General features: G+C 46.9%; 1 protein-coding gene across 1 annotated transcript; it reads left to right on the forward strand.

Moving 5' to 3' along the window:
- zbtb10 (zinc finger and BTB domain containing 10) lies at nucleotides 1–26,563 on the forward strand. Its single transcript, XM_083777853.1, has 6 exons — nucleotides 1–1,094; nucleotides 13,576–14,446; nucleotides 14,654–14,920; nucleotides 19,165–19,230; nucleotides 23,934–24,109; nucleotides 26,056–26,563. Exons 1-6 carry the CDS (start codon nucleotides 294–296, stop codon nucleotides 26,338–26,340), a joined length of 2,466 nt encoding a protein of 821 aa, XP_083633979.1. The 5' UTR covers nucleotides 1–293; the 3' UTR covers nucleotides 26,341–26,563.
- The last annotated feature ends 206 nt before the right edge of the window (nucleotides 26,564–26,769 follow it).

The following is a 26,769-nucleotide window of genomic DNA, read 5'->3' on the forward strand; positions in this document are numbered from 1 at the left end:
GGCCTGCGCGGACGCAGCAGCCAGAACCCAGAAACATTCATTATGCTGCGATAAAAAAATCCCTTTATTTATTTCCGCATAACCTACATAACTCTCCACCGAAGGCGAAGCCCGCAACGACCGACGACCGTCCATCTCCACTTCTCCGATTCTTTTTTTTTATTTAATTTTTTATTTAAAGAAACTGACATATATATATAAATATAAATATAACGACGGTTGACGTTACGATCGAGGAGGGGGGGAAGAAGAAGAAGAAGTGAAGATTGTTAATATATTATTAAAACAGAAAAATGTCCGGCGGAGGGGAGAGAAACCGCAGGTCGCTGGCGTTCCGGGGAGGTGGATCATCGGCCGTGACGGGTCGTGTCGGCGGCGGTGGTCCCCCCCCGGCGGCCGCGGGGAACGGCAGCTGGGAGGCCAACAACAACCAGAACCTCCAGGCCTCCTGTCAGGGGGACCGGGGACACTTGAACGGCACTGGCGGCGGGCCGACAGACCAAGACGAGGACCACCACCGACACCGAGACCTCGCAGAAGCCTCAGGGGCGAAGGGACCGCGGCGGAGGCGAGGGGGAGCGGAGGACAACAGCACGGACAGCACGGAGGAACCCGAGGCTGAGGAGGACGAGGACCCGGAAGGAGGGAGCAGCCGCTGCTGGGCGGCCGACAGAGGAGTCGAGGAGGACGCGGACGGGGAGTCCCCCGGCCGGGAAGACGAGGAAGGGGAGGTGGGGAGCTGGACGACGTCGGGGAACGACGGGCCGAGCAGCGCCGACGGAGCGGACGTCGGGGGCACCACCACCGGGGGTACGGGCTCCGAGGACGACCGGCCGCCGGGCTCCTCCTCGTCCCGCTCCGCCGCCTGGGTAGAGATGAGACCCGCCGCCACGGCCACGCTGCTCCTCCAGAAACACTCTAAGTTCCACGCGCCGTGGCTGCAGGAGTTCCCGTGGCTGCGCTTCTCGCAGGAAACGGGGCTCATGTCGTGCTCGTGGTGCCACAACAACCTGGGGAGCAGGAATTACAAGCGGGCCCTGCTGCTCCGACATCACCTGTCCTCCGAGCACGGCCGGAACGACCCCACCAAGCAGGTGAGACCCAAAGCCAAACGAATGCACCCCCAACCCGCCACTAACGTTACCATTAAACGCAGGTTTTATAATGTTATACCCGCTTTAGGAATGTTTTTTCACTTAAAAGTCAAGCCGTTCAGTGCGTTGGTTGGATAGATTTTGTGGTTCGTTCTTTTTCGGGGCTAATTAGCTAATATGGATAGCTTAGCTAGCAGGTGTTGTGCCGAAATTTGCGACGCGTGAAAGTGTCTCTTCTAGTGGAAGATGTTTAGATTATTTGCTGTTCCACTAACGACAGAGGGTTTATTAAGCGCATTGAACTTGTTTTGTTATAACACAGAGCCAGGTCTTATTCTGTGGTGATACATACTGGCATATTTAGACGTACGTCGGCTTACAAACTACTAACTGAAAATGCCTTCTTTCAATCGATTTGTATAATGTGTTCAAGAGTATTAGAATAATCTTGTACAAGAGTATCCGAAACATATTTGGAAACATGTTGTCATTAACTCAGCGAATTTGCTCGAAAAACCCGAAAACCTCAGCGGAGTCACACAATTCGGTAGGTCACACTTGTCCGTGTAACGAAAGATAAGCTAAGCTGAGCTAACAGTTGAACCTAGCTCTGCTACCGGCTAGCTACTGGGTCAGTGACGGCGGTGGAAAGCCCCCGGCTAGGCTAATGTCAGCGAACCGTCTTGCTAAGCACACAGGACCACTTTTATTATGTCTCTACAAACAAAGTTAACGAACATTTTAAGAAACCCAGAGGGGGCTCCTGCACATGAATCACCTGTCAAAACTAGCAGTGTGAGACACCTGCCAAGCAGCACATCCTGGACTGTTATGTTATTTTACACAATGGTGGAAGTAGAGTTAAAGGCATAGGTTGCTTGTTTTTATTTGCCTGGAGGACATGATAAGAAGATGAACATCGTTTTGCCTAGGCTGTGGTTACATGACAGGTAGCTGTTCTACAAATTACTCTCGTTGCCACAGCAGCTGTATTGACTGTTAGTCTGCTAGAGGTCACAACAATGGCAAGGCTCTCCGACCCTCATCAGCCTTTGGGGAACCGCACCCCTACCCAACCCCCCCCCACAACCTCTGCTCCTGCCCTGGACTTGCATGTCATTCTTCTGGCCTCTGGCACACCGCTTCAACCTCCTCCTCCTCCTCCCTTTGGGGAGCTAAATTAGAGGCATTGTGCTACAATGACTCCCCAAAACCCCATAGATGGTGTGTCACTCTCTGGGCCAGGACAAAGGGGGAAGAGAGAGAGAGAGAGAGGAGTAAATCATGTAGCCTCCAGCCTGACAGCTTGCCTGGCCTACATCCACGGCCTTTGTACAGGCTTGAATGAGTGAAACGGATGTCCGTGACACAATTTCATGTCATCACCTGACCGCACCACCCGTATATTTTTCCGTTTTAACGGGTGGTAGGTTTTATCCTTTTTTTAGGCCTATCTTCAAGTATCTTGTGATCAAGGCCACACCCCTGCGTGCGCTGGAATAAATCCATATGTCCTTCGTTCGGACAGAATGGCACACTCATTCAGTCAATACATTGAGATCGAGGCTCTTCCAAGTATGGGACGGTCAATAAAATCTGTTAATGAAAATACTGGAACTATTCCCAATCAGCCATAGCTATACATTTGTGCAGTTATACGTTATTGACATGCCGCCAGTCTTTCTTTAGTTCATTGCGTTCAGTGCAACGTCTTAACATTTGCAAAGGTGCTCCTTGGGTGACCTCTCATAAAACCAGGGATTGTAAATTTGCCCTACCAATCCAGTGTCAAAGACTCTTTGGTCCTCTGCACATTTCAAACAAACTTTGATCCCTGGAAATTGACTGTGCCGACACCTCGAACCCCAAAGGTGCGGTCACAGTTTTCAACTTGCCCTCTTCATTACGAAAAAGGGATGTGATGTTACATTTTATGCTGTTTGGTTAGCAAGTTATCTGTGTGGCAACTGACACGGATGTGGTTAAGAAATCATTAACCATAAACCCTATATACTTCGTTGACTGGAGTCCCCCTTGCTCCCCCATTGGTCTATATACTAGTTGGTCTGCTCCTTTTCTCCTTCTACACCAAATCTCTTCGTTAAAAATGGCCAAATAGCCAATGTACAACTACAAGCTCACAATGTGTCGCAATGCAACACATTGCAAGCTTGTAGATTAGCACATTTTGTTGAATGATCACCCCCAATAGGGACGCTATAGGTCAATGTACTACTACTCTTGTCTTGCAGCTAACCACAAACCACCCATCTTCGCTTTTGAAGTAACCTAATTAATAATCTGGAAGAATGGTATTATACAGCACTAGGTGTTGATGGGACACCCGGCCGCCAATATTATGGATTCCTCCATGTTGGATTTTCTCAGAGGTCAACGCTTCCAAACACGTGTTTCTATTGGCTCGCTGCATGAATAAATTCTCAGGTCAAGGTTCATCAAATTAAATCTGAACTCTACACTCTGGCAAGGAGCGAAATCGATTTGCATTCTGCAAGTTATTGTTTTGATTTGTCCTTTGCCGTGGTTTTTCGATCGACGTCGGCAGTGAGGAGCGAAACCAATTTCCGCGTAGGTTTTGTGAGCCAACGCGAGCACCCCTTGAGCATGATCTGGAATGTCAGGGGAATTAAAAAAGCAGGGCTGCTCCACTATTGGAGTCTAATGTGTTAGTGAAGAGGATTGAGCCTCCACATTTAGAGTCCCTTCCCTCTTCCCACACGCGACACGAGCACTAATCAGAATGACTTAAAGTGATCCCACTAACTTGTACACACGTCTAATTGGTAAGGAGAAGTGCTAGCGAGGGGATTAGGGACTTGGTGTATCCTCCCTAGCAACAAGGACCCCGGGCTTGTGGATTGACGGGCTTGGCCCATGGCTGCTTCTTCATGTCAGACAGCTCAAGAGATAAAAGTACACAAGTAATTTCATTCTGAGAGCCCACAGAGAGACTCTGAGAGCCTAGTACAAATGTAACCAAATGGACCCGGAAACGCATAAACTGAACAGATTGACACAAACAGGTTGACAACACAAACTTTGAGGATTTGTTATTTTGTTCTGTGTACAAGAACAAGCAACTCTGCCACACTATTGGACATGATTGCTTTTCATGTCGGTGAAATTTAATTTGAGATACTGATACCGGTTTCTATTTGTCTTTTTGATCTACCCTAAAGGACTTTAAGAAAAAAAAGAAGAAGTCTGTTCGTTTACTAAACGCTTTTCTAAGCTATTCTGTTTAAGGTCAAAGTTTAACACAAAGTTTCCCTTATCTGTTGGGTGTGTTCTCTCTGTCTCCCCATATAGGCTCTACAGCTAAGCGTAATGAGCATAATGAGCACCAGTGTATGCTCAACTAGGCCGCATTGTGAGCCCAGTAACATTAAAGGGAGAATTATGGGTGGGGTGGGGGGGGGGAGACGAGGACAGCGTCTTCGTTCCGTCCATCCACCCATTCCTGACATTAGTCAGGCCCCAGCTGCATTGGTTAAAGCTAACTTGATTAGGTCTGGTCGTCGGGGCACACCAGGGCAGCTGCGGTTATATGTGGGCCTCCCCTCTCCGAAGAAGGGGACTGTTTGTCCTCTCCATTCTTGAGACACTGTCTTGTGCTGTGCCGTCTCCCCCCCCCCCCCCCCCACCACCACCACCATCACCACCCTCTTGCTTCTCTCCTTGTCTCGTTTCTCCTTTTCGGTTGATAAACGGTAAAGGTGAAAGCAATGGCGTCAGCGAGCCGTCCAAGATTAATATCTAGCGCCTACTAAAAGGGGGCTTCGGCCTCCTGGCCGAAGGATTCTAGGAAAGTCCTTGAACGCCACACACGGTCGTTAAGAACCAGTTTGACCGAATGGGGGGTGGAGGAACAGGGAGCGGGGACCCCACCCATCTCTGTCGGTGTATGCCAGATAGATGGGATGTTTATTGGGGGCCACTGGTTAGAAGGAGGGGGGTTGTCTATCTGTGTGTGTGTGTGGGGCGGGGTGGGCAGACGGAGAATTCTTCTTGTGGAATCCGGCAAGTCAAGGCCCCCCTTTTTCTCCCCGTCTCTGTCCCTGTCTCTCTCTCTCTGTCTGTCTCTCTACTGTCTGAGCATTGTTAGAAGGTCGAGAGCCAGCACACCCACACCTTGGGCCAAACTCACACTGCTGTATTGTTCTGGCATCTGGGGACACAGAAGGCCCGAGTTTGGGGTGGAGGGAGGGAGGGAGGGGGGGGGGGGGGGGGGGGGGGGGGTGCACAGAGGAGATGGCCTCGGGCCTGGGCTGGTCATGGAGTGGATGGAATGGGGGTGTGGGGGGTGTGTTGGTAAAAGGTAAACAGAAACTGGTGTGTGCGCGAGCGCGCAGGGGGTGGGGGTGGTAGGGGCTTGGTTGCATCACATGATCTCGGTTAGAGTTTTTGTGTGTGCATATCTGTTGGCCCCCAGGGCAGAGTGGTTTGTTTGGGTTTGTGACATTATTCACAGGCGTATATTCTACAAATTGCAGCTTAACCACTTAAGTCCTATTTTATTGGAAAATAGCAGATCTACAAGGTCAGAACGTGTCGCGTCGTGAAGCGCTGTGACCTTTTAGATTTGCTATTTAATACAATTGTGAAATGTTTTGAAAATAGTGATAAAAATAGGAATGACACTGCCAGGGATAATGTGGCTATGATAATGTGCCAATGCAACTGGATGTTTAAGAAATAGACCCAGATGTACAGCTCGCCACTTAAACCAATTCTATCTGATGGTCTGGTTCTCATCGGCTGATTATGGACGATTTTTGAAGGGTCCACATCTTGTTCCAGATCAAAAAAAAAGTCATCTTCTCCACCTCCCACTTGAGCTCTTCTCTTCTCTTCTCTTCTCTTCTCTTCTCTTCTCTTCTCTTCTCTTCTCTTCTCTTCTCTTCTCTTCTCTTCTCTTCTCTTCTCTTCTCTTCTCTTCTCTTCTCTTCTCTTCTCTTCTCTTCTCTTCTCTTCTCTTCTCTTCTCTTTTTGCTCATCCCCCCCAATAATAATAAATAAATAATAGCCACGTCGGGACCGCAGAGGTCTGATATTGTCCCCATATTGGTGTCTTGGCCCGGCACGTGCGGCCCTTGGCTTGTCCCAGCCTGGCCTGCGTGCAGCATCTGCTATGCAGCACCGGGCCGGCCAGGGCCTACGTTGTTCTCTTAGCTCCCAGAAGCTCCACACGTGGCACATCTGGACCCATCATCATCATCCCGGGCCCGATACCAGGCTGTCCTGGCCTGACTCTCAGTACTCCCCCATCACCCCATCCAATGCACGCACTCACCTCTCAAGCAGCGCGGCCTGCCACTAGGTAATGCGTAGAAGGTGCAGGGATTTTGACTGATGCAGCATGAATGGGATGTATGCTATTATGCCAAACTTCTGTACTAAACTCCGTCGGTCAGGTGGTCATAATATAGTGGAATCTGGTGCTCAGGCTGCGGTAGTAAAGGTTGATTCCTACGTTGACGACTTGACGTATGGTTGATATTGCGTGGGGAAAATAGCCCATCTACAAGCTCACAACCTGTCGAGAGTTTGTAGATTGGCTATTCCCATTTCCCAGTCACGTGCACACGTGTGGATTCAGTAGGCTACAGTATTGCCTACCAATGGCAAAAATGGCCGTGATCTCAAAGGCCACATTTGTGCACTTCAGTTCAAATTGTATATGTTTGCTGAAGTAGAAGCACACAAGACACTAATAGAGTGAAAAGTGGTGGAAGTAGTCTGGTCACAAACTGGAATCAAACATGCCTTATTTGGAGCCTCCTGACTGGCTACTCGAAACCGAGGTATCTCTATTATTGTGAAGATAATATCAATTATTTTCTTCGTAATAAAGGGAAAGCTGACGAAAGAGAGAGAGCTGAAGAGTGTCACAGAACAGCATCTGTGTTGAAAGGACTTACATTAGCCATGCGTGCTACACGGCAGCTCGTTGCTGTACTCGTATCCAAATAGATGCCGTCTGGTGTTTTTTAATGCGTGACATAGCCACTGACAGGCCCTGGCACATACCTAGCTACATACTGTATGTCCATGCAGTGTGCACACACAGTATGTAGCCCTTGCTTGCAATTATGAACAATCATTAGCGTGTCTAGGAACCAATAAGTATTTATTTTTTATCGGTACCTGCCAGTACTTGATCCAGTTCCTACATGGAGACAAACTTTGGTACCTGTCAACCTTATGTGTGGCTTCATTCATAACTGTTTGATTGATCACTAAATATACCTAAAACAGAGCATGACATTGCAGTCCTCCAGAGGCAATGGCCAGTGTGCCTCACTTCTAACCCCTTTAGTAGCCCAGCATGGGTGGAGTTTGTCACAGGATGGGACCTTTCAGATTCCAGCCAGGGGGCATTTTGTACCCCTGTGCCCTTTGTATATTCCCTGTCTCCATGCCCAGTACATGGAATGGCCAGTAATAAGATTACAAAACATGATGACCGCCCCCCCTTCTTCCACAGGGCTTTGATGTGTAGATGATAGCGTCATTTTCCTTCCTTTTACACCCACAGACGTGCACAGCCACACACACACACACACACACACACACACACACACACACACACACACACACACACATGCTAGTCGGTGTGCTCTGGCCCCCTTTCCTTTGCTCTTAAGTGGGAAATGTAATGAGAGAGAGCAGAGCGCTTTACAAAGACCCACACAGAGTGGACAATAAGCCTGGGGGAGTACGCCTGCTATTATGAAGCCTAAAATGGGGTGACCCATCTCTCTGTCTCTCTGTCTCTCTCTCTCTCTCTCTCTCTCCCCGATCCACATTTCCCTCTGCCGCCTCTTTCTCTCGAGGCCGGAGAGTTCTATCTCTCTCTCCATCTCTCTGTCTATCTTTATCTGTGTCATCAGTTTACCCCTGTTTTTATTTTTTTTTAACTTTCAGGCATCTCTTCTATCTCTTCATAGCTTCATCACCCCCTCAACTCCACCTCCTTTCATCACCCTCCCATAACACACACACACACACAAACACGCTCTCTCTCTCTCTCTCCCTCAGCCTGTATTATCTCTCACATCCCCCCTTTCTCCATAGAGCTGTGCGATGTAGTTATGCACCACAATGTTGATGTTAGACAGGTCTCCTGTCCGCCATAGCGTCAAGCTTCCTCCGTAATGACACGATTCAACACGGCGCCTCTGTGTTTTATTGCGTCTTGTCTGAAATCGCATTTGTTGAATAACGTACATTAAAGGAAAACATACTACATAGTAGAGATGACAAGAGAGATGTGCCTGGCCATCATTTCCTCCTTAAACGGCTGAAAGATATGATTAAAATAAACTTTCAATGGCTCAACGCAGAATCTCTGCCCGTTGCGACAATATTTCTGAATGTCCGGTGACTCCGGTCTGGGGGGGCCACAAAAGGTCCAAACTTCAAATGGACCCTTGCCGGTCTGTAACTAACAGTGTACAAATGGAACAAAATGTACCCGTGCACTCAGTGTAGATTATGGTCCCAGAGATTAAAAAAGATTGGCAAATGGGGGTTCGTGGCCTAATCAATGTATATCAAACTGGGCGCCCTTGGAGAACTGTGTTACAATGTATCTATTGGGGAATACAGCCTTCCATACTCTCTCTCTCTCTGTCTCATCCCATCCCTCCAGCTGTGTCCGAGGACGATAAGCCCCCCCTATAGTATCCTGCGTGCCCTCTCTGCCCCGGACAAGAGCCGCAGTGTCGGTGGGGGTTGGGGGTGGGGGGGTGCTCCAGAGAAATGGATTTAATCTGAATTACTCAGCCTTCAAACCCCAGCTGTGTGTGTGTGGGCTGCACAAATTTGTGTCTGTGTGTTTGTTAATGTGCACGAGAAACATGGTGGGAGGGAGGGAGGGAGGGGGCGATGCATGTCCAGAGCAATGTGAATTATTCTGGATTAGAACATCTGGTCTGCAATCCTAAAATGAGCTGTAGTGTAGATGTATGCTGTAGAGGGAGAGAGAAAGCAAGCAAGTGTGGAATGTGTATGGACTATTCATTTGGCGCGCGCGTGTGTGTGTGTGTGTGTGTGTTTTGGCATGCAGACCAGTCTTGCACGTTTCTTATTCGTACCAGGCCAGGCCTCGGCACCGGACCTAAGGGGAGTATGGTTATGATGATAGGAGACGCGCGTTCAGGTACCGCGGACGGACTTTGAACTCCTCCCCAACCCCCCGCCCCCGATTAAATAGTCGTCAAATCCATATTGTACATCTGGGCTTTCTTGGGAAGTCCTGCCAGATTGCATATTTGCACAGCGCAAGGCTGGCTGGAGCTCCCAAAGTCTCATCTGCCTTGGAAATCAATCTCGGGCTCCCAATACCTCTGGAGACTGGAGCCTTAAGCTAGCTTCATCCACTACCATCACACATCTCCCTTTGATCAGTAGTCTCTTTGGAGCTACAGTACCTGTAGCCTAATATGTCATATTTGTGCCGGTGCTACTTGGATTTTGGCAGGATTTGCAATGTCTTTTGAGGGGGTTAACCACTTAAACATGAACCCTAGGATCAATATTATGGACGTATCATCATGCGTGAACATTCAGCAAAAATAGGCGAACGTTCAGCGAAAGTAGCTACAAGATCACGACCTGACGTGTCGACTATGTTGGCTTAAAAAAGAAGGGGGCTACGTTAGAGAGTCTGTTGGACCTCAGCTAATAAAGTATAGGGTTTAAGTGGTTAAGCCCTAATTTATACGGCATCTTACGATAGTGAAAATGGCCTATCTGCAAGCCTACAACTTGAGCTCATAGATCTGCTATTTTCACCATAATGTTTCACCTCTAATAATGACATCATTACCAAAAATAGGGACTCCAGTTTGCAACTTGAAAGTGGTTTTAAACGACCACGAGTGGCTGAACCGGTTCAGTGTGTTAGATCAGAGCCAGATCTAATCGCACCGGCCCAGGGTCAACTCAGGCTCATGAAGTGGGTCACACACCTCGAGCATCCCTTTTTCCCAGCCCTCGCTTCAGGCTAATAATGTAGAAGTCCCTTGAGCTAAAATGACAATGTACTGTATTTGAGGCCTGAACTAGGGGCTAGGCAAATCGTTGCCGTCGGGCAGAAACCTCCCATCTTCATATTCTAACTTTGTGTATTTTCGTAAATTAACGGCCTACTGGATCACAAGCTCCATGGTGGAGCAGTGCCCTGGCCTGTATGCCAGGTGTAGCTAATCAGCTTAATCGTACACCTCGTGACCTCGGTAATGGCTGCGCCCAGGGCACCCCTCTGTGTATTCATCTATACATGCATCCTCTCATTGTCAGTGAAATGATTGTGAAATTCGACTGTTCCTCCTTTTTTTCTGGGAAGCCCCTTGAAAGCCCCCCAAGGTTCTCTGGGGTTCCCCTGACTCTATGAGAGCCACACATTTATAGGCCTTTGACAGAAATCACTGAGAAGGCTTCTTCAACTCTTGATTTTTAGCATTCTTAGCACTTAAGCATTATTGACTGTACACAGCAGGTTAGGTTAGTGCAATTTCTTTTTGTGAAAATAGCCACGCTACATTACAAGTCGTATTTGAAATGTTTTGAGACTTCTGCCGATGAAATACCCAATATATGGATAGATTATGAACTGATTATTTTATTAAGTTATATCATTAACTTTATCATAATCGATTAAATCAATTATTTGATTAACTGTTGAACCACTATAACACAGCGGCATGTTGCTGAATTGTATTCCCCTAAAAACTCTTGCTCTCTCAGCTTCATAGTGATGGTGCTGCTCTCCCATGAGGCAGTAAACACACAGAAGACCACCCGATGTAGTATGAATCCACCCATCGTAGAAGACAGACAGGCAAGCTTGCTGTTGGTCTGTTTTCAAAGTTGCATCTGTGTTGCCTTAGCTTTTGAACCACTTTATATTTTTGAAACCATTATTTGAAACTAGCTGCTAAAGAATATGTGCATGCATAAAGTGAATGGCAGATCGAGTGGCAAAGTGAATTTAATGTTGTTTAAACTAAAGTAAAGTAATGCAATCAAATAGGACTTTTCTGTTTGGATGTATGGCCTGTCAAGGCCAGAAAGTAGTTTTCTGCCACTCAGTAGGCGTTCCTGCATAATTTCCGGGTATGATAATGATGATGTCACACGCATACCCTATATAGCAGATCTTGTAGAGCTGCCATTTCTGAGTGTGCAAATCTTTGAATATATATTCTTTCACAGCAAACGTTTTTAACTCATTTGTTTCTGAGGGGTCCCTGGAACAACATATTTTCAGATGGGGGTCGGCGGCTAATTACATATAATGGGGTCCTTAGTTGACATGAAATTGTTTGAGAACCACTGATATAGAAACATAGGTTTTTCAGAAAACTGTCATGATTTAGATTTAGAAGAAAATGTGTTGTATCTGGTCTCAATGAGTGTGGCTGTAAGAAGAGCAGGTGCGTGCTGTAGAAGCAGGGCGTTCTTTTGGGGTCTAGTAGTAATGCGGTGTGGGGGATGTGTGTGTGTTCTAATGCTAGCTCAGCTTAGTATTCAGCTTCCCCCATAACTGAAGCCTGTCAGACCTGTTTCACACAGTGCAGGTGCATCGGTGTCATCGTTCTGGGGTGTGTGTGTGTGTGTGTGCGTGTGTGTGTGTGTGTGTGTGTGTGTTTGTGTGTGTGTGTGTGTGTGGGATATCCATCGACACGGAGGCCCTGCGGTGTTTGTTGACGTATTGTTCACCCACTCTCTCCTATTTCGGACGGATGGATGGGTTGCATCTTTCAACAGTGTGTGATGTACAAAAAAAGCGCAAACATCATCTCTTATTTCTCTGCTGCTTTTTAGCTATTTATTCAATAACTAAAGCACAACATAATGCTAACAACCAAAAGGGGTTCCCGCCCCAACATGGGTTAACAAGTCATTGTTGGATTTTAGTGGACATTTTGAGAAAATGTAATCTGCCATGTTTCCCATCCCGAAAAAAGGACAGTTTCCTTTTACATTTAGTCAATTTACCTCTAGCCCATTCTGACCGGGCACCCATTTTGGTGTCAGCATCATGTTATGCTTTAGCTATTTAAAAATAGCAGATCTACAAGCTCATATCGCGCCACCGAGTGGCGCGATACGAGCTTGTAGGTCTGCTATTTTTGAAAAATCGAAGAGCGACTGACATTTTTAGAATCTGATCTCAGGTCAGAATGGGTTCATCAGACCAGTGTGTGTCCGGCGGAAACCTCGTATGAATCTGATCTCAGGTCAGAATGGGCTAGAATGTGGATAACAGGATGTTAGCCCCTTTGGTTCGCCCTCAACCCTCCTCTTCCTGAGGGCCGCCTATGTTTTCATTCCCACTAACAACAACGTATACACATTCTGAATGCCCCTCTCGTCAGATTCAGTAGCGCAGCTCAGAATCTGTTCTTGAGAGATTTCGAGAAATGTGATGATGAGTTATTCTGTTCCATAACCCATTCTGACCTGAGATCAGATTCATACGAGGTTTCCACTGGACACACGCCGGTCTGACGAACCCATTCTGACCTGAGATCAGATTCTAGAAATGTCAGTCGTTCTTTGATTTTTCAAAAAATAGCAGACCTACAAGCTCGTATCGCGCCACTCGGTGGCGCGATATGAGCTTGTAGATCTGCTATTTTTCAATAGCTAAAGCATAACATGATGCTGACACCAAAATGGGTGCCCGGTCAGAATGGGATAAATATAGTCTTTATATCACAAAAATTTGAAGGCAAAAATGCTATTACACATGGGCACTATAACAAGGATCATCATATCTATAAGAAGTCCTCTGTGGGTCTGACTCTGAAACTGAAATGCCACAAAGGTTTTACTGAATATAACCAAGTGATGTGAGTGGCGGTGCAATGGAAGCTACCTTCCTGGTCCGCTGTGTTTCTTGACTGGAGAAAATACAAATCAGGTTGATGTAATGCTAACTCATTAGAGTTAGCATTGAGGATCATATTGTTCCTACACCAGTGGTTCTCAAAGTGGGGTCCAGGGTTCCTAAAGAGAGTTCCAAATGGACCCGTATAGGACTGTGAGGCTATGAGCGTATACAAATGGAGCCTTACGGGTACCAACCCATTACTAGTAGTAAGTCACGGTTGTCCAGAAGAATACAGGCATGTACTGTATCCATGTGATTGTTGACTGCATTGTAAATTATTTTAAGTAAAATACCTTGTTGAGAACGGTGAATAAACTACAATTCACTTTCCAGCCTCGTTGCATCCTTTAATAACTCCTAGACCAAAGGGAATGTAACACACGCGCTCAAGAGTTACGGGTGTCCTTGAAATTAAGACGTTTGAGAACCAAAGCTATACACTCAATGAACCGAAAGCCACATCGTTCAGAATCACGCCAGTGTCCCTTTTAACACGACCTGCGCCTCTCTCTCTCTCTCTCCTCCCCCCCCCCCCCCCCCCCCCCACCCAAAAAGGAGACGGAGAGGCCGGTGGACAACGGCGGGAGCCTGTCGTCGGTGGCACCGTCGTGCGACGACGACTACCGCCTGGGCAAGCCCAACGAGAGCTCGTACTGCTACCAGCTGCTGCAGGAGCTGGACAAGCAGCGGAAGAGTGGCATCCTGTGCGACGTCAACATCGTGGTGTCGGGCCAGGTGTTCCGCGCGCACAAGAACATCCTGGTGGCCGGCAGCCGCTACTTCAAGACCCTCTACTGCCTGACCAAGAGCGACACCGGGCGCCAGGAGCGCGCCGGCTCGGCCACGGCCGCCGCCACGGTCACGCACCTGGACGTGGCGGCCGTGCAGGGCTTCTCGGTCATCCTGGACTTCCTGTACTCGGGCAACCTGCTGCTGACCAGCCACAACGCCATCGAGGTGATGTCGGTGGCCAGCTACCTGCAGATGACGGAGGTGGTGCAGACGTGCCGGGCGTTCATCAAGGACGCGCTGAACATCAGCATCAAGCAGGAGGCGCCCGACTCGGTGATGGTGGACTACAACAAGCGGCGGACGGTGGCCGGCCGCGGCGGCCGCCCGGGCAAGGCCGGCGGCGGCGGCGGCGGCGGCCACCCGAGGCAGGAGCGCAAGCCGGGCAACTTCTGGGCCACCAGCATCCTGTCCAAGCTCTCCATCAAGGCCAGCAACATCAGCGTGGGCGTCGGCCCAGAGAAGGACGAGGAGGGCATGGCGAAGGAGGTGAAGGAGGAGACGAGTGACGTGGAGGTGTCGGCGGCGGGGCTGGGCGGGGCCGAGGGCTGCGCCCTGGGGGGCTCCGGCTGGTCGCAGCACAACGACAACTCGTCGGATTCGGCGGAGGCGGGCGAGTCGCGGCCAAGCGTTGGCGGTGAGCCCCGTTTTTTTGCATGATCGCCTGTTTGCATTGTGTCACGTTGTGCGCATTGTGAGCTTGTAGATCAGCTATTTCCACTATTCATTTCTTTGTTGTTTAATACGTATGTCAGTCATTTCGTTATATATTTGAGTTACTTGCCAAATCGCAATCCTTTGCATGACAACTAACCGTCGACTCTAAATGTGGTGACCGTGACAGGCCTGGTAGGCGGCGGTCCGGGGCAGGTGTTCGTCTGGAACGAGCCGTCCTCGGGGGGCGCGGCGGCGGCGCCGGCCAGCGTGAAGCGCGAGGCGCCAGGGAGCGACGCGGCGGCCGGCAGCGGCAGGAGGAAAAAGCAGGCGACCACGCGCCGCTTCGTCTACAACATCCCACCCGAGCCGGAGGAGGGCTTCGACGAGGACATGTTCATCCAACCGTCTGCTTCCTACCCCAGGGAGGACTTCTCCTACCTCTCTGAGAACGCCGGTATGACACACACACACACACACACACACACTGGACCTTCATGCATACGCATTTTCCACAATGATCTCACCCTAGTCTACACAGCTGTAATTCAAACTGCAATATGTGTGTCTGTCAGTATATGTGAGGTAAAAAAAAGCACACTATGCCAGTCTACATTCTCTAACGTCATAATCTTAGGGACAGTTAGCCGAATTTCTAAAATAATTGCTTACCAATAGCTTTCTTCACAAATGTTTTCATAAAAGGTGTCTACCGTAATGTTCCACCCAACTCACTTGGGAGACTTTGGTGACAGCTGCTGAAAGTCGGGGTACCATTAACGACCTATGAGCAGGGCAAATGTGATGAGGTCGTCACATTTGGAAAAGTGGCTATGGCAGCAAAAATAGCAGATCTACAAGCTCATATCGCGCCACCGAGTGGCGCGATACGAGCTTGTAGGTCTGCTATTTTTGAAAAATCGAAGAACGACTTGACATTTTTTTTAAATCTGATCTCAGGTCAGAATGGGTTTAATCAGACCAGTGTGTGTCCAGTGGAAACCTCGTATGAATCTGATCTCAGGTCAGAATGGAAATGAACTCTTGGTGGTAGGGTGATTATCAGACTCTGAAGCTTCCTGAACTGGGCGGGGTCTACGGGATGGAAACCAGGCTACTCTTGTGGCGCTTCATTGACGGTTGTTAACTTGTGATAGTGAGGAGAGGAACCAAAAGACCCTTACAGATTTCTAACTCTGGGAGTGGGAGTGTACAAATGGACCTAGTTATGAGTCCACTTGGTTCCATTTATTCGCTCCGAGTTATATTAACACTGATATATTTTATCAAATGGGGGTCGGTGGCCTCATGCATATCAAACTGGGGGTCCTATAAAAAATAAATCAAAACGTTGAGAATCGCTGCTCCAGAGGGAGTCGTTTGTGGTGGCCTCCTCCTCACGTCCCTGTGCCGTGGATGGAGCTGCCATTTATGTCAATTAGCATCACAGCTTAACTAGCTGTCTCCTCCTGTCTGCTGCATCACAGCCCCGGCCGGACGGACCGGACATCCTCTGCCTTACTGCCTCATTTTAGCTTCCTTCTCTTTCCATCTTCCTCCGTTTCCATCTCTCTCTCTCTCTCTCTCTCTCTCTCTCTCTCTCTCCCCCCCGTTAGCCTCTGTCTGTCTTTCAACTCCTAGCCTGGTATTTCTGATGGCTCCAGTAAGCACAGCGTTCTATGAAAGCATAATGATATCACATATTAAACAGAGTGCTATTGGGAGGAGTGGGGGGGGGGGGGTACGATGAAGTGTGTGTGTGAGAGAGAATCGTAAGAACATTAAGTGTGTTCATGAGGTGCAGATTGTGAGAGTAGTGTGTGTGTGTGTGTGTGTGAGAGAGAGGGAGAAAGAGAGACTCACAGGCACACACACACACACACACACACACACACACACACACACACACACCAGACTGCCTAATGCAGCGAGATGTAGAAAGCCCTCCTCCCACCGGCCCCTCCGAACGCCCCTCCAACGTGCCTCAGTCTCCCCAACTCCACGTAGACCTTTTTAATGCCTGCATGCAGTCCATCAGAGTCTCCTAATGGCTCCCTTTAAGAGTGTGTCTGTGTTTGTTTTTTTAACCACTTAAAACCCTATATACTTATCTGACCGGGGTTCCCCAGGGCTCCATACTAGGGTCGCAGTATTTTTCCGTCTCTACACAAAATCTCTCGTTAAAGCTGATGTGAGCTTGTAGATCTGAAGTCATTGATTTGTCCTATAATGGAAGTATGCAAATTTTGACTTTTTAGAATGGATTTCCCCCTTTTGGGGGACATGGCTGTCATATGGCGATGGATCGCAGGCCTTTTATTGTGACTGACGGCAGCCTGCTTGCAACCTTAAGCAGAGCTTTTATTTGGGGAGAACTGTAGTGTGCATGCAGAAGTGATGCACTTAGGATGGTCGACCACATGAATCCTAGCGTCCCTACTCCAGGGAAAACATGGGGTGAGAATAGCAGATCTACAAGCGCACAAAGCATTGGTGATGCAACGCTTTTGCAAGCTTGTCAATCTGCCCGAAAAACAGCCGACCTGCAAGCTCACAACGTGCCAAGTTCCGGCGCGTTTGTGAGCTTGTGGTGTAGAAAAATCCTAGTGGGGCCCAGTGTGGCGCCCTGGGGGACCCCGGTCAACTGTGTGTATATATTTAAGTGGCCGGGGCTCCTGTGTTGCTCTGTGCAGTGTGCTCCAACGCCCAGAGACCCACGGCCAATAAATTCTTGGGTCCTCTCCAAACACGACCGTTGGCTTGTTTAAAAGGGGTGGGCTGCCTGCCCTGTGGGCCGCTCCCCACACACACACACACACACACACACACACACACTGCATATAAAGAAAGATAAGCAGGCAAAGCGCATTTGCATACACACTTGTCTCATTCTTGAGGCGTGCACGCAGCCACGCACACACATGCACACCCCTGTGGACACGAGGTGCAAAGCTGCTAGGGGTGGCCTTTTCTCCTCCCTAATCCACTGTAATGCACTGAGGCTGTCCTCGCCATTCCAAATATTGACCCAGTGAGAGTGGACGCACACACAGCCACACACACTCACACACACAGGGGTGTGCCTTTTAAAGGGGCGCTCTAAGCCCTGTGTGGCTGGAGAAACCGGACGTGTGCGTGCGCGCACGCACGCAAACACACACACACACCCTGGCGTGCACACACAGGTGCGCGCACACACCGAAAGCGTGTAAGACGAGCCGGTTGTGTGAGAGCCGTGCGACTCTTGTCATTGTGTCATTTAACCCCTTCCACCCTGCCTTGCCTGCCTGGGGGTGTTCTGTTTAGCCTGTTGTGTCAAGCTGTGGTTCTCACGTTTTCATGTCAAGGACCCCAAAATGTACTTATTTGGGCATATCTGGGGGGGGAGGGAACTAAGCGTGCCAGGGACCCCCAGAAGAGAAGATTTGTGTTTCTAAATTCTAAACCGAGTTTAAGGTTTGTCGAGGCACAATGTAAGCTAAGCTTAAGTAGACAAAAGTATGAAATAGGTGGTCATATTAAGTGATTTAGCTGGAGACCCCCTGGACTTCAAGGACCCCTGCGGGTCCCTGCCTTGACCCCACTTATCCCATTCTGACCGGGCACCCAGTTTGGTGTTGGCATCATGTTATGCTTTAGCTATTGAAAAATAGCAGATCTACAAGCTCATATCGCGCCACCGAGTGGCGCGATACGAGCTTGTAGGTCTGCTATTTTTGAAAAATCGAAGACACTTTTAGAATCTGATCTCAGGTCAGAATGGGTTAATAATGAAACTGTCAGGATGTAATAGACATTTTTAGAATCTGATCTCAGGTCAGAATGGGTTAGAGTAAACTGCAGCCTGCAGGGGAGCAACAAGCCACTTTGCATACAGTGGGATTACATTAGCTGGTGTGGATGGGTGGGGTTTGTGTGCACAAGGTGTTGTGCTGTGAAGTAGGGTTGCAACTAGACAATTATTTTGTCAATTCATTTTTCAACCGTATAATCATGTGTTTTGGGGGATAATATTAAAAACATCTATGAATCGATGCAAAATTAATTGTACGTGAATATATATTTTTTTCATGTAAGCTGTATATTTGACAGCCTGATCTACATCTTGTAGATCTGCTGTTTTCGCTATAGTTTATTTCAGTGAAATCAATGTTTTTCCATAATCAATTAAATCACTTATTTTGATCAACTGTTTCACCGCTACTTCAACAGTAGAAAAATTGCTTCTGTATGAAAAGTGGGTTGATTCAGTGGAACTTCTACTGAATCAACCCACTTTTCATACAGAAGGAATCATTTTGGGGGGGTTAGGGGACTTTTGTGCATTCCCCTGGGGCTCACCTGACTTGCATCCACCCCCCTCCTCTGTCGAACACATTTTAAAAGAATTATCAAAAAGAATCTCATTAATAATTCAATTAACCCCCCTACTACAGCATATACTGTAAGCAAGACTCATTTCTCTTCTAATAATTCGGTTTTGACACATTTTCCGTTAATTGCCCCGGCCTCATGAACTACTTTAAAGATACCAAATAGATACCATAAACAAATGGGTTAAGTGTCCATTAATATGCAATGTCCCGTCTAAATAAAGTAATGTAAAAGTGTGATTGTTTGCTGTTAAGTGTGCATTCTCCAGGGGCACTCAACTGACTTGCATCTCTCTCTCTCTCTCTCTCTCTCCACCCCCCCCCCTAGAGTTGGCCAACCAAATCCAGTACAGCCTCCTGCAAGACTCCCACCAAGGAGAGTCATGGGAAAATGGTAAAGACTTCCTCACACTCCCTTTTCTTAATTATCTACCCCGGCGACTCCCCCAAACCGTGGGCCGGGGACCCACTTGGTGGCTGTGAGGTTATTGCAAGTGGGCCGGGTCGGGCCCCCAAATAATTGCCAAAAACACTATGGTTCAATTGTTACCATGCATATTGTTGCTGTCGGGCAGAAACGTCTCATGCCCATTTTTAAATGTTTTCCCCCATAAATGTACAACACCCTACTTCTATAGCATTACTCGAAATTATCCAAAGTAGCAGATCCGCAAGCTCAAAACGCAGCGCCAAGTGACATGTTTTGAGCTTGTAGATCTGCTACTTTGGCTGCTTTTGAATTTGATATAAAAACAATCACACCTGTGTGAAGTGAAGGGCGCTTTTTATCATCGCACATCATCATGACGACACTATACCTATTTTCCCCAGACACTGGCATAAAATTCTCCATTCATTGTCAATGGGAATTTGTTTAATACGAAGTTTGTGGACGGTAACTAAAAGCTGGATGTAGGAGGGGCTATAGCGGCCCTCAAAAAATATATTTTAAAGTATGCCACGTTATTAATAATCCAAGCCTGAACACAATCGATTGATTTATTTGGATCTCTCCACTAAAGTATACTCTGTATTGTTTTAGTCTAGGATAAACAGATTAATTGAACCTGTTTTTACCCCCCTCATAATCAAAATAGCACCCTGGATTTAGGAATGGTGGCTAAAGGAAAATAATTGACCGTGTTCATCCCTAATCTTAGTTTTGCTTCTGTTTAGCAGGTGTTTTAATGAACTTTAAAGTGTGATTTGAGCAAATAATGACATTTCACACATGGAGGTACATTTTCCAAGTAGGGCTGCAGCTATTGATTACATTTTTTTACACATTGGACACATGAAGTAGCAGATCCTACAAGCTTAGATCTTAGATGGGTATTCTATTAGGCTTATTGTAAATCTTTCCCCACAAATTGTTTTTCTTTCTATTTTTTAACCAATATCTTTTATCCCATTCTGAACGGGAACCCATTTTGGTGTTGGCATCATGCTATGCTTTAGCTATTTAAAAATAGCAGATCTACAAGCTCGTATCGCGCCACCGAGTGGCGCGATACGAGCTTGTAGGTCTGCTATTTTTGAAAAATCGAAGAAAGACTGACATAGAAACATAGCTTTATCAGAAAACTATCAGGTTGTAGAAGACATTTATAGAATCTGATCTCAGGTCAGAATGGGTTATAATATACCTTTCTATAGTAGCTTGTTGTGATGCCAAAAAGGTGGCATGCATCCTTTTCACACACACACACACACAGGGGTGAATACACAGGTGACCTGGTCCTCATCAACCATCTCCCCCAGCCCCTGTCCTAGCAACCTGCCCTAGCGACGCCTGTGTTTGTTGGCCTGTGTGGCTCAAACAAAAGGCCAGACCCTGCCCCCCCCCCCCCCCCCCCCCACACACACACACACACCCTTCATGATAAAGAATAGCACACGCACACACACACTTCTCCGCAGCCCCTTCACACAATCAATACATACCTTGTTTATTAGCACAGCCAGCTGTCCAGCGTAACCTGTTATGAGAGACGGAGACACTGTTTTGTATGGAAACACAGCGGGCATATCGTTGCTGTCAGGCTATCTCCAGCTTTTAACTTGTTGAGTTTTTCTTTTTTGTTGTACATCAAGGCCCCTACTTGATCATACTACAGCGTCACACAAAAGCATCAAAGGTAGCAGAGATCCACTTGTAGATCTGCTGCGTTTGCTGTTCCTGGAAAAGTGACCGTTTTGAACATATGCGGTTTTCCACCCCGACAGCAACGATATGCTGTTATAGGCATAGGAACATAACAAAGTGCTAATTTAGCATTGAATGTGTGCTCATGGTTGTGTGTACTTATGCATATATAGCAAAAGAAGTTCAGGTAACAATGCCTCTTGGCTATAACTGTTGGAAAGCCTATTTATATCCCTTTTTTAAATGGTGCCCCGTTTGAAATCAACATTGTCTCCACATAGTGTCCCACTGTGACAGGCATCTGTTAGAGTGGCAACCAATAGGGGAGGCATGTATCCTAGGGAGAGACACGGAGCCCCCCCAGGTACCCCATGTACCCCTGCACCTGGGGGAGAGGAGGCTCAAACAGAACAATACACTGTTTAAACACACAGAGACTGACTTAAAAGATGACGTGACATCAGAATCCTCTGTATTCATTCACACCCCAAGGTTACAGGTGGCAAAGAAGTGGGTTACATTATTTAGATCTAGATAATTTGTAGTTTTAAGATAGATAGACATAGGGTAGAGCAGGAGAGGTGAGAAGAGGGGAAAAAAAGAGTCAAACTGTGCACGAGATTGCAAAGCAAACCAAAGTCATTGTAGTGCTGCCAGTCCACGAGAGAATAAACTGAATAGTAGTCTTAAGGCCTATTCATATTCCTGATAAGGTGTGTTTGGATGACTTGAGACTTTAGTTAATTTACTCTGGTCAAATCTACAAAGCTATGTACATATATATATACAGATATAGCGTGTGTAGTACCAGGACATGATGTTTAGAACATTAGTATTCTGGCATGTCCTTTTTTAGGAACATTCCTCAGTATATTCACATCTGTCCGCACTCGTGAAGGCATCAGTTTTACTCGTGAACACATTATCACCTCCAGACACATCCCAGTTTCAGGAACCACATTAGACTTAATTTGGTTATTACCCTGAGAGAGGGGGGAGGGGGTCCGTTGCCATGCAGGGTGACACATTTACTCCGTTTTAAGTTATTAAGCAGAGTGAAGCACCCCCACGCACAGCTTTAGAACAGAGCCAGAAACACCTCCCCTCCCTTTAGAAGGGAAGTGTGTGTGTGTGGGTGCTGGTGGTGCTTTTTTAGAATGAAACAAACTCACTGTTGATATTTACATGATATCATTTAAACCCAGGGGTTTCCAAAACCTTTCCATGCCAAAGGACCCTCAGTCGTATAGCCTCTGCCACACTATTTCCAAGTGGATTTAATACACAAGGGTGGGAAAAATGGATGATCTCCAAGATTACAATGCATCGCAACGTGTTGTGATGCCTTTTTAGATCCTAGATTGTAGATCCTTTTTGAAAGTGGTTAAACTCCCAGGCACAATAGTGAGATCTACAGATAGAAAATATTTGTGCACTCCTATCCAATTGCCCCCCTGGCGCCCCCTGGGGGCCACTGCACCCCACTGCGCTTTAACCTGTTATTCACACGGAGAGATACATTGTTCAGTTGTAGCATTAAAGGTCCAAGTAGGAATCTTTAGACCAGGTTTATAATGACGTTCAGAGTGTGGACTGTGGACTAATGTTCTGTACAAGCTCATAGCACGGCACCAAGTGCTGTGCTATGAGCTTGTTGTAGAGCGTGTAGATTAGATCCCTTGACACACAGGTTGTTTTATTTCCTGAAAAGTGTTTTGGAACTACAAGGTTTCCACCCCGACAGCGATGACATGCAGTTTAAAACGTCATAGTTGTGTTGTCTACGCTCAAGTCCTTGTGTAAGAGTTCAGTGAGTCCACGCAGAGAATGGAAACATCTCCGTTCCCCGTTTCTACTTTTCTGTTGGAGTGCATATTTTGTTTATATTTGGACCATTCATGTAAAACCTGTAGAGAGAACATTTGATAAGCTGGAGAGACGTCTAATATCAATATTTGCTCCATAAATAAACCCTAGTCAGTCTGCCCTGTTCACACACCTCCTGAACCCATGCCCACTTCCCTGGAGATATCCAACATACTGTAGCAGCCTTCATTCCTAAAGAGTGTCATTTGTTATTCAGTAACCACAACATTGGGTTGACAGTCACGCACGCACGCAGACACACACACGCACACACACACACACACACACACACACACACACACACACACACACACACACACAGATTAATCACTATCCGAGTGAATCAGATTTGGAATTTTGGGTGTTATTTGTTTAATCACACCTAATTGTTTATATAATTTTGGCAAATAATTCTGTGATCACAGATCGTATATATCAAAGTTATCCCATTGCCGTTTTTGTTTTGCTCAAAACAACTCAAAATCCAAAGCTGATCCAATCGGACAAGGGAATAACCACTCGTATAACTCGTTGAGAGCTTGTAGATCTGCTATCTTAGTATCTACACTCTGTGTAGAATAGGTTATTAGAAAAGTACTGTTGAAACTGGAGTATGTTTCACTGAAACTAGAGGGTTTCAATGATTAAAAGTTTTGAACACTTTGGGCACAGGTGATTTTCAGAGGAATATATCTTTAGTCAGTGGTTCTTAACCCATTCTGACCGGGCACCCATTTTCGTGTTGGCATCATGTTATGCTTTAGCTATTGAAAAATAGCAGATCTACAAGCTCATATCGCGCCACCGAGTGTCGCGATACGAGCTTGTAGGTCTGCTATTTTTTTAAAATCGAAGAACGACTGACATTTTTAGAATCTGATCTCAGGTCAGAATGGGTTCATCAGACCAGTGTGTGTCCAGTGGAAACCTCGTATGAATCTGATCTCAGGTCAGAATGGGTTATAGTGTGGGCACACCATTTTTCACAGTCAAAGCAAAACGTGAATAATGAACGACGCTGCCACGTCAACCTGTCGCTAACCCGTGTGTGTGTGTTTGTTTTGTCACCCTTGTGCGTCCCCCAGGCGAGTCGTCCGACCTGGCCCTCAATAAGCTCAAGTGTCCCCACTGCAACTACATTGCCAAGCACCGGCGCACACTCAAGAGGCACCTCATCATCCACTCGGGCGTTCGCTCCTTCAGCTGCGACATCTGCGGCAAGCTGTTCACCCGCCGTGAGCACGTCAAGAGACATTCCCTGGTGGGTCCTCCTTTCAGTGCATGCACACACACAGTACATAGAGGGCCCAACATGCACGCACACCCACTCTACAAATGAGTGGTGGTCGGCGGCTAAATATATATAATTGTGGGGCTCCTTGATATGATAAAGTTTGAGAACCACCGGTATAGAAACATAACTTTTTCAGAAAACTTTATTTTATTACATTTTTTTCTTTCTTAATTCTTAACCCATTCTGACCTGAGATCAGATTCATACGAGGTTTTCCACTGGACACACACTGGTCTGATGAACCCATTCTGACCTGAGATCAGATTCAAAAAATGTCAGTCGTTCTTCGATTTTTCAAAAATGGCAGACCTACAAGCTCGTATCGCGCCACTCGGTGGCGCGATATGAGCTTGTAGATCTGCTATTTTTCAATAGATAAAGCATAACATGATGCTAACACCAAAATGGGTGCCCGGTCAGAATGGGTTAATGTAGTCTTAATGGCCTTAAATGCCACATTGTACATAACACGTAAAAGCATAATTATGTGCGGATGTTATGAATCCAACGCCTGATCACATTCCTTGTGATTCTTGTGTGTGTGTGTGTGTGTGTTTAGTTCTTCTTTGACGGCCGAAGCAGCGTGACCTCGGAGGCCCTGCATAACGAATGTAAAAAAACACACACATTCCAACATTAGGCACTTCTAAATTTGGCCTAAACTTAAAGCCATGATAAAATCCCTCCACATATCGGTGTGTGTCCTGCAGCGATAATATGGCGCTCTTCTCTAAATATTATTGGTACATAAAGTTTCTTTCTCCGGGTTGCGTCGGGTCAACATGGAGTCGTTGGCACACTATTAGTCAAAACACCTTACACCTTTTAACCCATTCTGAACGGGAACCCATTTTGGTGTCGGCATCATGTTATGCTTTAGCTATTGAAAAATAGCAGATCTACAAGCTCATATCGCGCCACCGAGTGGCGCGATACGAGCTTGTAGGTCTGCTATTTTTTGAAAAATCGAAGAACGACTGACATTTTTAGAATCTGATCTCAGGTCAGAATGGGTTCATCAGACCAGTGTGTGTCCGGTCGGAAACCTCGTATGAATCTGATCTCAGGTCAGAATGGGTTAACCCATTTAGGCCTGAGGCCCATTCTAAAAACGCCTCTAAATCCTGACCTAAGTTTTTCTGAAAAACCTCAAATATTTATATAGCAGCATCATTTTTTTTTTTTACATTTATACGTACTGTACAGAACCCCAAAATGGGTTCCCGGCCTGAGGGGGTAAAACACCAAAAGGGAACCATGTACGTCCAAAACGGTTACTTTTCAGTAAATGGGGGGAAAAAATGACTTGTGTTCCAATGGAGCCAATGTAGTTATTATTTTGTCACAAGCTCTTACTACTTTGTATTGGATCAGTGACAGACATCGTCTACAGACTCAGACACTGTAGTATGACGAAGTATAGGGCATTCATTTACAAAAAAATCACACCAGTGTGAACCAAGTGGTGCAACTCCCGTCTATTGGTTCTCTGTATCGTTCCAATTTGTATCGTTCCAATTTCTTCTCTGTATCGTTCCAATTTCTTCTCTGTATCGTTTGCGTCCAGCAGGTGGCAGCCATGTCACATACTTCTCTCGTTCCAATTTCACGCATGCGCACACCACTCGTGCTCATGATACATGATACATGCGGACATTGCTGGATGTAGAAGTGGTTGCACCACTAAAGTCGAGTACCGATGCACGGATGTGACATCGCTGGCCGATAACCGATAACTGATGTCAACATCGACGTTATCGTGGATGTCGAATATCTGTATGAAAACGTTCAAATGTTGTCCTTTCTGAAGCCATCCCACACAAATCACTCAGATTTCTGACTGTCCATTAATCCCTCCCCGCTCTCTCTCTCTCTCTCTCTCTCTCTCTCTCTCTCTCTCTCTCTCTGTACAGGTGCACAAGAAGGACAAAAAGTACAAGTGCATGGTGTGCAAGAAGATCTTCATGCTGGCAGCGAGCGTGGGCATCCGCCACGGCTCGCGGCGCTACGGCGTGTGCGTGGACTGCGCCGACTCGCACCAGGCCACGCAGGAGGGCCTGGACGCCATGGAGTTCCCCCGAGACGACGACTTTGACGGCGAGGAGGCCGACCTGGACCTGGAGGGCGACTACGCCGCCGACAACGACCAATCAGCCTGGGGCGAGGGCGACGCTGGTGGCGCCCTGGAGGACGACTGACAGTTTTTGTTTTTGTTTTTACCACACACACACAAAAAAGCTTAAGAAACAAAACAATAGCTAAAAAATATGAATGAAAGAAAATAATGTTATAATATATATCTGTTTTAAGAAAGAAAAAAAAAACTAGCTGGTAAACAATCAACAACTCCAAAGTGCTATCACAACCTCGAGGTTACTTCCACGCAAGTGTGTGACAAAGATAGACAAATAGTGAATTAAAAAAAAAAGCTTTGGGTAGATAGGGGGGGTGGGGTTCTAAGATGTACAGATTTTATTATTGTTGCTATGTGCGTATGACTCTGGGCCCAGCGCTCACTAGAGATTATAAAGAGGAGTCCTTTGAGAAAATCAGGTTCTTGGTGATGTATTTTTATCTCCTGTTTTTCTTTCTTGGGGAAGGGGGCGGGGGGGATTTGGGGCTCCGGG

The sequence above is a fragment of the Protomyctophum parallelum genome, assembly GCF_964188405.1.
Source record: "Protomyctophum parallelum genome assembly, chromosome: 1".
NCBI lineage: Eukaryota > Metazoa > Chordata > Actinopteri > Myctophiformes > Myctophidae > Protomyctophum > Protomyctophum parallelum.